A 13,581-nucleotide genomic window follows, 5' to 3' on the forward strand; every position below is an offset into this window, starting at 1 on the left:
GTACATCACAATAAAAACATCTCGTGAAACTAATGTACGGTGTATTTTTCCCCACCAAGAACGAGAGAGGTGCACGCTGCGCGCCTCCGCTCAATTTAACGTGCGCGCGGCCGATATCCAACCGCGACCGTTAGCCGGGGCCGAGCTAATGCGGTGGTACCAAGGAGGAGAAAAATCTGACCGTCCGTGCCGGGTGATGTGAAAAGTCACAGTATCACAGCAAAACCGAGGATTCCAGTCGCATGGTTAGGCCTGCCAATGGGATATGAGAATGATCATTTGTCAAAGGGTAGGTTGGTGTTTATCTACACACGTTTACATTTTTGTTTTTGCCACTTAGTAAGACTTGTTATTTTTGACGAAGAATCTGCGCTTTCCCGTTCCGATCGCAAAATGGCGGAGAGGCCGATAGCTAAGCTAAGTGGCAAAGTTGGCATTCACAAGAGCATCGATTTGAAAACTGAGCGTCAAGATAAGCTGACGGCGATATTAATCCACTATATTGAACGTGGTGGTCACATCCAAACTACTTCTGCGTATACTGATTAATGTGGGATTTGTACCGAGACACTTGTTGTGGAACCTAGCTGAGCATTCGGCTAACGTAGCGACGTCTATTTCTGGAAGTTATTTGGGGATGAGCTAACGTGGTGCGATAGCCTAAGCTAACTTAAGGGCTGTCAGTTTGCTGCCGTGTTCCATATTGCCGGTGCAAATGTTTGGATTTTGCTAGAAAATGCTTAAATCAATCGCCAAGTGTTTTTATTCGAGACGATGACTGTTTTGTTGTGGAAACCTCCGCGTTGGTATGAATTAACGTTATTCAATAACAGTAAACGTAAAACCATAGCTGTAACGTTACTGGGGAATAACAGCTAGCTTATAGCCATATTATCACACTTGTGTTAAATATGCAATTTTCCTTTTTAATTGTAACGAATAGTCGTTGTTTTTTTCCAGCATGGGGCTGGGTTTGCTTTGCTCCTGGTTGTCATAGACCAACGCCCTTTGTGTGTTTTTTGGTGTAGTGGTAGTATAAATCGAGCCTGCTCAAACTGACAGTACCAGTCAACGTCTACGTTGTCGTGCTAAGCTAACGTTAGCTGGAAAGGGCGTTGCTGAGCCATTGCTGCAACTTTGCCCTTGTGGCCATGGAAGCCTGGAAAGACGTCACACGGGCCAAATTTTACACCGAGTAACGTTGCGGATCTCTAAAATATTAAAGCAGCCTTTCGCCAATTTAAATGGTTTTAAGTTTGACTTTAAGGCAACATCGTTATGTTTGAGTAACCCCAATCAGGGTGGAGACTTAAAAGGCGACTAGAAATACTGATAATCAACAAAGCTGTGCAGATTTAAGCGAGATGTCTATAGCTGTCTGATGAGCTAGGTTTAATACCTAAAATGAATGCCTTTAGTAATTGTCCAGTAGCTGCTTGTGCATGGCATTCAATGGAAGGGTCTGTAGAAAAGGTTATGAACCTCTCAGGGTTCAAATATATATTTTATGTACTCTATTATCGGTTTAAAATTAAAACTTTTAATTAAGTGGAAAATCAAATCTATATGTTTTGACTTAATGTTATTCAATCAGGCTTGTCACGTTGAGATATTGGACTGTTGGCATTGATAACATTTAGATAAAGGTTGAGCAAGTTGTGTTGTTTTTATTGTAGGGAAGGAGACTCGTATTGCAAGAAATCCGTTTATGGAGAGACACGGTAGAGATGATATATTATTAATAGGGCAGGCTGTCAGTTGAAGTGAAAAGATGATTTTTCCTGAAATTTGATATGTAATCAAACATTGCGTTGTGGTTCAGTTTTGTAAGCAGGAACTTGTTGGCCTGAAGGTCACCCATAAGTAGGGGCATTGTACACCAGCTTGACACCAATGATACAGGATGACAGAAGCTCAATGTTCCACCAGAATGTATGCAGGTTGCTAGTTTTATTGCCTTTTTTCTTTACTTGAATAAACATTGATACTCAATATTTCAAAGTGATTTGCTAATGCTAATCACACCTGCTTTTAGAAACAACATTGGAATAACAAATACTAGGAAAGTAATTCTTAACAATTTGATTTCCAAAGTCAATAAACAAGTGAGAATGACCATTCTGTACTTCAAACTTCTCCAATTTGAGGATTTGGTTTCTGTGACTGAACAGACATTTGAAGATATCACTTTAGGTTTTATGAAACGGAAAAAAAACATGATCGAGACCCAAGATGTAATCAAATCTTCCTATTCCTATTAGGACCACACTATTACATTCACTGTGGTACAACAGGGTTGTCTATCTGGCTTGATGGTTTGATCCAAGGTTCCACTAGTCTGTCGATGTGTCCTAGGGCAAGGCGCTTAACCCCATATTTGCCAATAGCAGGTTGTCCCTGCTTTGTACGAATGAGTAGAACACCCTGCATAGTATCTCCTGTCATTGGTGTATGAATAGCTGTCAATGGGTGATTGACGACATTTAGTGTGAAAATGCTTTGGGAAGTTGGAAGACAATTCTATACAAAGATTTCAAAGAGGTGTGTACCTGACATTTACACCTGATGGGGATTCAGGTCCGTCACTATTGGTTTTCCGCTAATGCTATGTCTGATCTGATTCAATTTGTATTAGACGGTAACATTATACAATAGTCATTTTATTGTAATCAATGAAATGCTGTTCATCTTGGTGCCATTTGGATGTTGATGTCAAAGCGTCAAAATTGATCTTTTCTGCTGTTGACTTTGCGTTCTCTGCAAGCTCTGCATCTCTCTGTAACAATGTTGTACATCCACAAGTGTTTCTGTAGATCACAACAACTCTAACACAGATGTGTCTTCTCTTTTGCTGATGGTATCATCCTACATACATTTATACGGCCTACTCAAGTTATAATCATTCTTGGCAACATCATATATTATTTTCCCAAGATTTCGGTTTTAGGGATCAAACTTGATTAATAAACAAAATCCTGTTTTGAGTAAGCTTTAAAATGTCAAAAAAGTACATAGTAATGGAAACATAGTAAATCCTCACAGTTTAGAAGCTTCATTCATTAAGTATGCATTTAGTTCACAATAGTTAGCGATTATTTACTATCTTTAAAAGCTAAACTCCTGACCTTCATACTAGCATTAATGCTGAAATAATTAAGCTTATCTTGAGGTTGAAGTCCGACGCCAAATATGTTTAGCACTAGTAGCTGATGACAAGCAATGTTCAAATGCAAAGCATATCGTATAATAAAACTGCGAACCTTTTGTCGTCCTCTTTCGACAGAATCTGTCATTTTTTTACCGCAATCATATTAAGATGAATGGTGTTTATATGATCGCACTGTTTGTGAGATATTCCTCCCTACATTACTACTTATCGATAAGCCTGACACACAGACAGACCCTTGTACACTCCCTCTTCATTTATGACTGATCATGTTCTCACTGTGTCCTTCTGAGCTTAGATAACCTCATTAACCTTTCAATGCAGTAACTGTAGGACTTTTGCCAGACTTTACCTTTTCTCTGTCTGGAACCAGGCCTCATACTGTCCCTTGTTTATTTATGTTTTCCTTTGTTGCTTGTGATGCTCAACAGGTGCAGAAGCACATAATTGTCTTTGTTACGTAACAGTTTGGACGTTAGTCAGTTTAGTCGAACGGCTATTTCTGAGGCACGCTGAGAATGCTGTTTGGCTAAAATCATTAGCATGGTCTGGTCAGCTCAGAGCTCATCGTGTTTGCAGGCAAGACGTTCTTTCTAGTACACATCATACGTGTCCCTGGGTAAAGTTTTTCTGTCTGCACGCAGAAAGCATAGTAAATGGCAACTGGCAACAGACTGAGACTGAGTTTACCCCCCCCCCCCCCCCCCCCCCCTGGAAAAATGTCATCAATATGTTGCGAATATATCCGCGTGGTGCTCGCAGCAGCGTGGCAGATAGCAATAGAGTGACCTCCCACTGGACTGACAAGAACGAGGCACCAGACATTAATTTAGACAAGGACGGCTTACTGTCAAGGTCCCCTCTCTGTGTCGGGGGTTAATCCTGTTAGCCACCGTCCCGGCCCTTCTTTGCATGCAATGTCAGCCGCATGGAGGACTTGTGGTCTCTTACTTGGAAACACACACACACACACACACACACACAATCACCCTAGGTTGTCCGGTCTAGCCACTAAGCAGCTTAGTTCTACTGTTGCCCCAGGTGGACGCTCAGGAGGTAAATGGTCTCCTCAGCTTCACAATCACGGAGTTGTTTTTTTAAATCTGTCATGGGTGCTGTTGATCTGTGCTCTTCTATTGGAAACGTCCCAAATAAGTGTAAAGAATCAGTCGGTCCCCGAGGATCCTTTGCTAATGCAATGTCCAAAGGTTCGTGGCACCTTGTGCTTAAAGAAGGTTGCTAAACCAGTTTCTAACTTGGAGAACAAATCAGTGTAACTTATATTGTAATGATATGAGTAAGACATGTATGTCATGTTGTAACGTTAGTAGCAGCATTGAAGGTTCTGGAGTGTGTACGTTGTATTTTCTGCTGGCTGTCAGTTATTCTTTGAACATTTTCCCTCTCCCTTCTCTCCTCATTAGGTGATGGGCACGACTGATTGTTGATCAAGATTTTGGCTGCTGAAAACTCGTGGAGCCTCGACTCAACAGTTGATTGACAGCAGCACCTCCAGTTCAACTCCCTCTTTGCGTGCACTCACTTCACCACCTCTAAGTCTCCGAAGGAAGAACGTCACCGAGGGATCCGACACCTCACCGCCGCACACTTCCCCAGCCAGACTCCCCAGAACATCACCTCACCCTCACCTCCCCCAAGAGGGAGAAAACGGCAGCCAACATGGTGCTGTCACAGAGACAAAGAGATGAACTGTGAGTGCCTGGATATAAATATTTGTGCTCATTACACATGAAAACGAGTAGACAAATAGGACTGTGCGCCTTTTTTAGCCATACTAACCACAAGCCCAGATGTGTGTCACACGGAGAAGATGTCTGGGCCGAATAATCCGGTAGAGGTTGATGAAGGTGTTGTGAGAAAGTCATCGAGGAAATGTGAATGCTTTGAGGTGCTTCATTTTATAGCTACTTAGTGAATATTTCATAACCCACATGACAGGGGGCAAAGACGTGAGGGGGATGGGGCAGGAGGAGGAACTTATGTGAGCAGTTCTATGGCTGATTCATACAGCGCCCCATTTCATTAACACCCCAGGCCACACACAGCACAATACAGAAGGTGTTTTATATTATCATCATGGTGTTAACCTTTTGGACAAGCATATCTGGATGGTTGATTTTAAGACTATTCTATAAAAAAGGATTTGATTGCTATAACTTATGGGGAATCCGTCTGCCAGCGATGGGCTGCAGTTCAGACCGACAATTTTATCAGGGTTCTATTTCTAAGTGGCCCTGATGCTGCAGCCTAAATTTAGCACGGTTACTCATGAATTATTCGTCCATCTTCTTGTGAAAGCGCTGCCCCTCTCGTTTGTATTCCTTAATCTGTAAGTTGGTGTGTATTGGTCTGTGGGTCTATACTTTGTATTTAATGGTATGTTTTTATGTGTTGGGGGTTTGCCTATCCTTACATTGTCAATTATTGGTTCTCCCTCTTTATGACAAGTCTCTTCTTTCCATAGAAACTTAAAACCCAGTTCTCCAGTGATTCAATCCTTATGTTTTGTTTTCTTCTTTAAAGAATTGTAGTTTCTCATGGCTATTACACAAATGTGCTAACATTTAGGGTGAAACTTGAATCCCATGTGTCCTGTCTGTTAAAGAGGGCGTGGTCTTTTACAGAGCCACAGGTGGAGCTAATGTTTACATCCCTTTTTTGGATAAAATGAATTAAGACCACTTTAGAAGCTGCATACGAACATCTGTGAGTGATGACAAGTTAACACCACTTTTATTTTATTCACAGAAACCGAGCTATAGCCGACTATCTCCGTTCTAATGGATACGAGGAGGCCTACTCCACCTTCAAAAAAGAGGCGGAGTTGGACATGGTAAGGAGAGATGGGTGCACCAAAATCGAAACGAATGACAATACCATTCTGTCCGTTCATTTTTACTTGGAAGAATATGGATCCCTTTCTCAGTGCCTTTCTTTTCTCCATCCATAGAATGAAGAGATAGATAAAAAGTATGCAGGCCTTTTGGAAAAGAAATGGACCTCAGTCATCAGATTACAAAAGAAGGTGAGGCTTATTTGTGCTATCTCATAGTTTATCTTAAATTTGTTTTAAAAAATGCTGTAAACCTACCTCGAATAATGTTGCAAAAACAACTTTGTCAGCTTTTAAAAATCTTCTACTACTAGACGGACAATATGAAATACTCCCAATTCTCCTGACTCCCTTTCCTCCTCGTCACCACTCTGCCTCAGGTGATGGAGCTGGAATCAAAGTTGAATGAGGCAAAGGAGGAGATGACACACGGCGGACCTGTGGGTCAGAAGAGGGACCCCAAGGAGTGGATCCCCCGCCCCCCAGAGCGATACGCCCTGAGCGGGCACCGCGCTCCAGTCACGCGTGTCATATTCCACCCAGTCTTCTCCGTCATGGTCACAGCCTCCGAGGATGCGACCATCAAGGTGCGTGCGAGAGGGAATCGTGTTTTTTTTAAATGTGTGAAGGATAACTACATTATACATCCACAAAGCCTGCAGATTGAACTATACCTTTTTGCTCGGGTTTTGATGTCTGGCTTCTTATGCGTTACATTTAGCTTGATACATTGGGATACATTATATTAGAGTATTATGTGAAGAAGAAGAATTGTTGATCATTTGCAAACATTTTTTTCAAAAAAGTAACTTGGGTAAAACTAATCTTTTGATCAAAATCATTTGAGCGGCTTGCCATAACATGGCCTCTGCAGCTCTGACCCTCCAGATCAAAGCTGTGCTGCACATCTGAGGCTCTTCTCCCTTTTTATTCTCAGTGCTTCTGCTTCAACATGTTTTTCACCCCCCCCCCCTCCCCCATGCCTCCTCCTCCCTCCATCATCCTCCTCCCTCCACTCTTCCTACTTCCTGTCCTTCCTTCGTCACTGTCTGTGTTTTCTGCTTTGTCACTAATCGTCGATGCTGATTCTTGAAATCACGGAAACGTGACCAATCGCTGAATTCCCGTGAGGTCATATGGAACTTGACATTCAATTGTGTCAACATAGGTTTTCTTGCTGTTAGGCCTAGACCTAATAAAGTGACCACAGATCAGTAATGTCATGGGCACATCTGATTTTTAGGTGTGATCAATCTCTCTGATAACCCTGTGTTTAGGTGTGGGACTATGAGGCCGGGGACTTTGAGCGGACCCTGAAGGGCCACACAGATTCTGTGCAGGACATCTCCTTTGACCAGACGGGGAAGTTGCTGGCTTCGTGTTCAGCTGACATGAGCATCAAACTCTGGGACTTTCAGGGGTTTGAGTGCATCCGAACAATGCATGGTAAGACCTATATTCACAGAAATAAATAACAGGAGCAACTGTGAAAGTGTTCTGAAAAATACAAATGCACAACTTCTTGCTTTGTGCAATTTGATTTAGAAATATTAAAATTTCTTAACTACTTGATTTAAAATGTTCTAATGATGGATTGCCTTTATTTTATCGGGATAACTCTCACCCTTTGCATAACTAAACTCTTGACTGTCTTCCAGGCCACGATCACAATGTGTCGTCTGTAGCCATCATGCCAAATGGGGACCACATAGTGTCCGCCTCAAGAGACAAGACCATGAAGATGTGGGAGGTGGCCACTGGGTAAGTTAGGTGGACGGCTCTCACTGCCACAACCTCCTGTACACACTGAGATTCATGTTGTTATATTATATTTTCCATCTTCCTTTCAACGGTCTTAATTTGTTCCCCGGTGATAATGTATTAGTCAGCAATTCATGTTTTGCTGTAAGCCCCTCCATGATTGAACTTGTACATCTACAGGTACTGTGTGAAGACGTTCACCGGCCACAGGGAATGGGTGAGGATGGTGCGTCCCAACCAGGACGGCTCGTTGCTCGCCAGCTGCTCCAACGACCAGACTGTGCGTGTCTGGGTGGTCGCCTCCAAGGAGTGCAAAGCAGAGTTACGGGAGCATGAACACGTGGTAGAGTGTATCGCCTGGGCCCCTGACAGTGCTCATCCCACCATCCTGGAGGCCACAGGCTCCGAGGTATGTACAGCTGCTGCAGGATCTAATATTTACCTACAGATGTTGTTTGTGTACGTTTGGTTCAGCTTGAGGGGTGGGGGGGTTCACAACTATTTATAGTACATAGCAAGTACTGAGAGCCTCATAAGACATGGATGCACTTTGTGTGAAGAATTTACATATGTTATATGTTCATCGCCCAGTATACAGACAAGCTAGCACCTCTAAGCGCTAACTGCCAGTATCATCTGTTTTGTCCGTGTCTCCCTGGTTTGCAGAGCAAGAAGAGCGGGAAACCTGGCCCCTTCCTCCTCTCCGGATCTAGAGATAAAACGATCAAGATGTGGGACGTCAGCATCGGCATCTGCCTCATGACTCTGGTGAGTGGGTCTGACCTCTGGTCTCAAGTGGGGTGAGAGTGGAGGCTAACCGTCTGCTCTCCTCAGGTGGGACACGACAACTGGGTGCGCGGCGTGTTGGTTCACCCCGGAGGGAGATTCATAGTGAGCTGTGCCGACGACAAAACCCTCCGAATCTGGGACTACAAGAACAAACGCTGCATGAAGACCCTGTTTGCCCACGAACACTTCGTTACCTCTCTGGGTAAGACGCGGTGACGAGTGGGATTTAAAACGTCCCCCAGTAACCCGAGTTTATCTTCAATGAACAAATGTTTCCCTTTGTTGCAGATTTCCATAAGACTGCTCCCTACGTGGTGACGGGCAGTGTCGATCAAACAGTCAAAGTCTGGGAGTGCCGCTGAGACTGCCCCCCCCCCGCCTTCTGCCTTGCCTCCTCACCTTACCCCCTCCCCATGATGCAGCCCTTAGCCCCCCTCCTCCTAGCCCTATGCCCCTCTTCCTTCGGTCCTGACGCCCATTCCCCTTACGTCTCGCACTCCAAACCATAGTTGACCATGGCGCTTCACCTTCTCCCCGTCCACTGTCTGTTTCCTCCCCCCCCCCCCCACCTCCCCCCTCCCCTACATTGCTCCAGCCCTATAAAGATGACTATTGTCCTTTTATGTAAATTATTCTGGATGTAGGGTTCGCTTAATAAATGTCACGCAATCTCTGACACATAAACACACTCAAAAGACGAGAAGTATTCCTTGCATGGTGATTCAAACAAACAAAAGTTGTATACTGTTTAAATTTGCCGATCCTGGCACCCTGTTGTTGTCGGGTCAAAGGGTAAATGTCCTTGTGTGCTGGTGCAGGTGGATTCCAGTTAACTGGCAGTGCACAAGAACCAATGGCAGCCCGCAATGAGGGGGTTTAGCCTTTTCTGTTTTATTTGACTCCATTGCTTCCATTGTTGTGTTCTGACACTGCGTGGGTGGTGATGGAGAAGGTGTGAGGAAAGAAGGCATATAAGAAAGAATGAGCGAAAGCTGTCCAGGGGTAGTTGAGGAAAAGATGAAGCAAGATGCAGCTCCATAGTCGAATCACAATAGGTTCTGTGGACGAGTGCACGTGTACGTACGTGTGTGTGTGTGTGTGTGTGCGCGTGTATGTGTATACACTTTGAATGTGTGTGTGTTTGTATATATTACGACAGGAGAATCTCCACCCTCTCTGCTTTGATGCTCAGAGGAGAGAGAGGAGGCAAAGCTTCTCGTCCACTGTGTTCATTCATACTTCATCTCTTTTACAAACTTGCTTTCTAGTAGACACTCACAGGACCTTAATGATCCCCATGCTGCTGAGATCACAGGCACACGCCTCCAAAGCAAAGTGTGTTTCACCTTCTATGAGGCGTGTGTGTCTGTGTGCGTGCGTGTGTGTGTGTATATGTCGCCCCAGAGAATTGCCCTGTGCCCTCTTGCGCACTCTCTGCCTTGTTAACCCTTTGAGGGCTCCCTCACACAGGATTTTCATTCTGCTTTTTGTGGTCTCACTGCTCTCTTAACACACACATGCACATACAGTTACACTTGTGTATCAATATATCTGGATGTCATTGTTTGCAACATAATGAAATAAAATTCTGTAAATATAATCAATCTATTTGTATGCTTTCTTTGAGCCTGTGTGCCAGAAATGGCAAAAACAAAATGAATAAAGGCAGCAATGCTCACAGGGAGTGTTTGACTTCTATTTAGCGGTCTGCATATTCCCAAACCCTTTTTGATCAGTGTGGCTGTAAAACTTGGTTGTTTCAGACAACTACAGTTCAGTGGAAAAGGAGACCGGTGGCTGTGGCCCACACAATGAAGTTTTGATGTTGGGAGTTTGGTTTGAGGACTTGAATCTTAAGGAAAACTGGGTCACTGGAGACAAAAACAGGAAACTGCAGCCAATCTTATTTCTGTATACCTATTTGACTGGTTCATAGATGATGATATGGTGCTACACCATTGCCTCTTGGCATTTTTAAGTGACTTCAATCTGAGCTGATTCAGATAACAAGACATCAGCCCTGACCTAGTTGTAGTAAATGTAAGATAAGATGACCTGTGTGGTTTCAGATGCCAAGTGTGATGTAGAGAGTACGGTATGATACGTTTTGAAATGAATTCCTTAGGTACCGCCTGGTTGCTCCCAGCTCAGACTGGAAAAGCAAAAACATCAGGAGGCAAAAAGGGACGGATCAGACCTCCTTATCAATTATGTACAGTACCCCAGCCTACTTATGTGTTCACACACACACACACCTGCTCGCTCACTACCCACACAGCAATTACTCTCTCCCTGTGCTCTGCGGTATCCCGGCAACAGTTGCTAGGATTGCAAGCGTGCAAGCACCACACCTTGCTGCGTCCTGCAGGCCTGAGGGGAGCAGAGAAAGACGCAGATCCCAAACCGAAAGGCACAAGGCTCGTGTAGTGAAAAAGGACTGACTATGGGAACGAAGTAGGGTGGACTGAAAAAGGTTGTGTGTGCAGAGAAGTGGCTTCACAGCACCTAATGAAAAGATAATAAACCTGTCTCAAGTCTGAAAGTCTCTCTGGTTTCTTCAACGGAGGCACCGGAGTAGAAACATTGGCCTACATCTGCCACCCAGGCCACTCTCTCTCTCTCATGCCTAGCAGACACTTCCCCCTCCTGTGAGCTAAAGACAAGAAGAAGCCCACTTCCTCATTTATATTTCTTCTAGGTCACTCATTCCTCTCCCATCTGACACAACCAGCGAAGAGCGAAAGTGAAATGAGCAGCAGATAGGGATGTAAACCAGCATTGATTCTGACACGCTGGCGTGATATGGAAGTGTTGCAGAGCTTCAGGTCACTGTGTTCTACAGACGGCCAGACCAGCAGGTATCGATTCTCTCTGAGAGGATTGAACAAGGTCGTTTGACCCGGCTGGACATTCTTTAGTAACGTAGGCAGACGGATACGGCATACGTCATATTGATATGTTAGTTGAGCTCCAAGGATGATATGTAGGTTTGTGTGTCATCCCAGTATACATCCTGCGCGGGTCCCAATGTAGATCACGTGATCAGCGTCCTAATCCACGCAAAACCTCGGGAGGAAGGTGGGATGAGGTCTTGTTCTTTTTTACAGGATACTGCGTCCTCTAGTGGTGAAATGTGTACCGAGGTCCAATGTCCCTAAAAGGAAAGAAAACTGCGGTTTCTTTCTACTGTGCACAACTTAGCAGTGGTCACATGGACGAGAGTGAGAAGATGACACAGTCAGGTCGAGCTAGAGACAATCAGAGGAAAAAACATCAAGTTATGGATGGTTGTATTTGCCTTAAATGCTTACAGATCTGATGTGTTAATTTTTGAGAAGTTTAAGATTTCAAACTTTTCAACCTTCCATTATGGATATTTTTGGGACACGTGGCATATTCCAGATTTCCTACTCTGTGTCTGCACTGTTTTAACACGTTCATTGTAAACAAACAACTTTCAGGTTATAAGATTAATCAAAGACAAACAACTCAGGTTTTACCTCTCTGTGACTCCACACACTTTGCTAACTCTTTGATCTTTGATCTCTGTCTCTGTTTAAAGTCCACTGCATTGCATTACTTCCCCCTTGTCTCTCCTGTAGATCCACTCGTGATGCAGCACTTCTAACTGGGTCAGCCCAATCTCTGCCCCCCCCCTCCCCCTCCCCACTGTCTCTCCAAGCCACCCCTCTCCTCCTTTTCTTCCTTCTTTTCCTCTGTAAATGCACAACATCCCCATGGACTTTTTTTCTTGCAGCTCATGTGCACACCATGTGGAGCTGCTCTCTCTTCCCTATTCTCTCCCTCCTCCCCCTTTTCTGCCTGATTCATTTTCTGTCATCCATCCTGCAATACAGCCTGTTGCAAAAGGACACACATGCTGCACATACACACACACATTGTTCTTTACACAGTTTAACCGTAATTGATGTTTGAATGTGAAAGGCAAGACGTGTGGCGAGGCAGAAGCAGCAGTTCTTATGTTCTTCTAATCTGCTGGTTTCGTTGGCTGACACCGTCAGAACCTGTTATGTGTTAAAGGATATATGAGACTGAGCGGTGTCCAATCAAAGACTGTTACCATGCAGCAACTCATGCCCTATACATGCATCTGTATACAAATGTAGACAAACACAACCCTTTAATGTAAAACCTGAATCATAAAACTGAAACCAGTTGTATTTTCCCCTGGTAAAGATATATTGCATAAACCACCAAACCATACATATTATTACAACTGGGATAACACTGCCAAAATCAGTCACAGCATGGCTACACAATATGCAACACAAAAGGCATGCACCACACCATATGGAAATGAAAGAGGAAAATCCTTGGGATTCCAAATATTTTTTCAGTCTGTGAGACAGAAGAAGGGTGTGAGTTGAAAATCTGGAATAAAGATCCAGTAAACTGGAACCACGGGGTCAAGGGAAATGAATGACATCATAGAAGAGGGATAGTGGTAATACTGCCAGTTCTTCATATTCAGACATAGCCTTAAAGTATTTTGGCTGCTATTTGATTATTTTTAGGTGGAACTTGAATTGATATATATATATATATATATATCTTTATAGTGTTTTATAGTTTGTTCAGGGGAAACTAAAGTATATCTACTTTTGTAAATTCAGCCTTTTATAATAGCATAGTTGTTCATCCAACTGGGTTACTTTAATAAAACAAGTGTACTGAAAAAACCGCACACATCTTATCCAATACAATTGCAGTTAACGGTATCAAACAAATCCTTCTTGTATACAATTGCTTAAAGGTATTAGCCTATTATAAGTGCTGTATAAACCTCAAACATCAACCAACTGAATACTAGGGATAACAGCTAATTTTGTCCTCAGAATCAGACAAGGACATTAGTAAGCCCCGCCTCCGTTTGATTGACATCTCTGATCCCGAGACAGCGGGGTGGCCAGTCACGCTCTCGCCATGCAAATGAGCCGCGCTCGGGCCGGGCGGGTGCCCATGTGGACGAGCACCATGCCTTGTTGTTCTG

The 13,581-nt window shown here is 43.8% G+C and overlaps 1 protein-coding gene across 2 annotated transcripts; it reads left to right on the forward strand.

Annotated features, from left to right (window-relative positions):
* Nucleotides 1-51: 51 nt before the first annotated feature.
* On the forward strand, nucleotides 52-10,170 carry LOC119215097 (lissencephaly-1 homolog A-like). Of its 2 annotated transcripts, none has more exons than XM_037466931.2 (11): nucleotides 52-289; nucleotides 4,591-4,878; nucleotides 5,936-6,020; nucleotides 6,138-6,212; nucleotides 6,401-6,607; nucleotides 7,298-7,466; nucleotides 7,679-7,781; nucleotides 7,962-8,190; nucleotides 8,448-8,549; nucleotides 8,616-8,772; nucleotides 8,859-10,170. In XM_037466931.2, the coding sequence occupies exons 2-11, from the start codon at nucleotides 4,847-4,849 to the stop codon at nucleotides 8,930-8,932; spliced, it is 1,233 nt and encodes a 410-aa protein (XP_037322828.1). In that variant the 5' UTR covers nucleotides 52-289; nucleotides 4,591-4,846; the 3' UTR covers nucleotides 8,933-10,170. The 2 variants fall into 2 exon arrangements, with proteins under 2 accessions (XP_037322828.1, XP_062413970.1); XM_062557986.1 differs by lacking the exon at nucleotides 52-289 and adding an exon at nucleotides 673-806.
* Nucleotides 10,171-13,581: the final 3,411 nt, after the last annotated feature.

Source organism: Pungitius pungitius, chromosome 16, assembly GCF_949316345.1.
Source record: "Pungitius pungitius chromosome 16, fPunPun2.1, whole genome shotgun sequence".
Taxonomy (NCBI): Eukaryota; Metazoa; Chordata; class Actinopteri; order Perciformes; family Gasterosteidae; genus Pungitius; species Pungitius pungitius.

Bases quoted from the DNA above. Each gene is read 5' to 3' on its own strand.
- LOC119215097 (XM_037466931.2), top strand. From the start codon at position 4,847: ATGGTGCTGTCACAGAGACAAAGAGATGAACT. The intron at 6,021-6,137 runs GTAAGGAGAGAT...CTCCATCCATAG, and splicing joins AAGAGGCGGAGTTGGACATG to AATGAAGAGATAGATAAAAA. The intron at 6,213-6,400 runs GTGAGGCTTATT...ACTCTGCCTCAG, and splicing joins TCATCAGATTACAAAAGAAG to GTGATGGAGCTGGAATCAAA.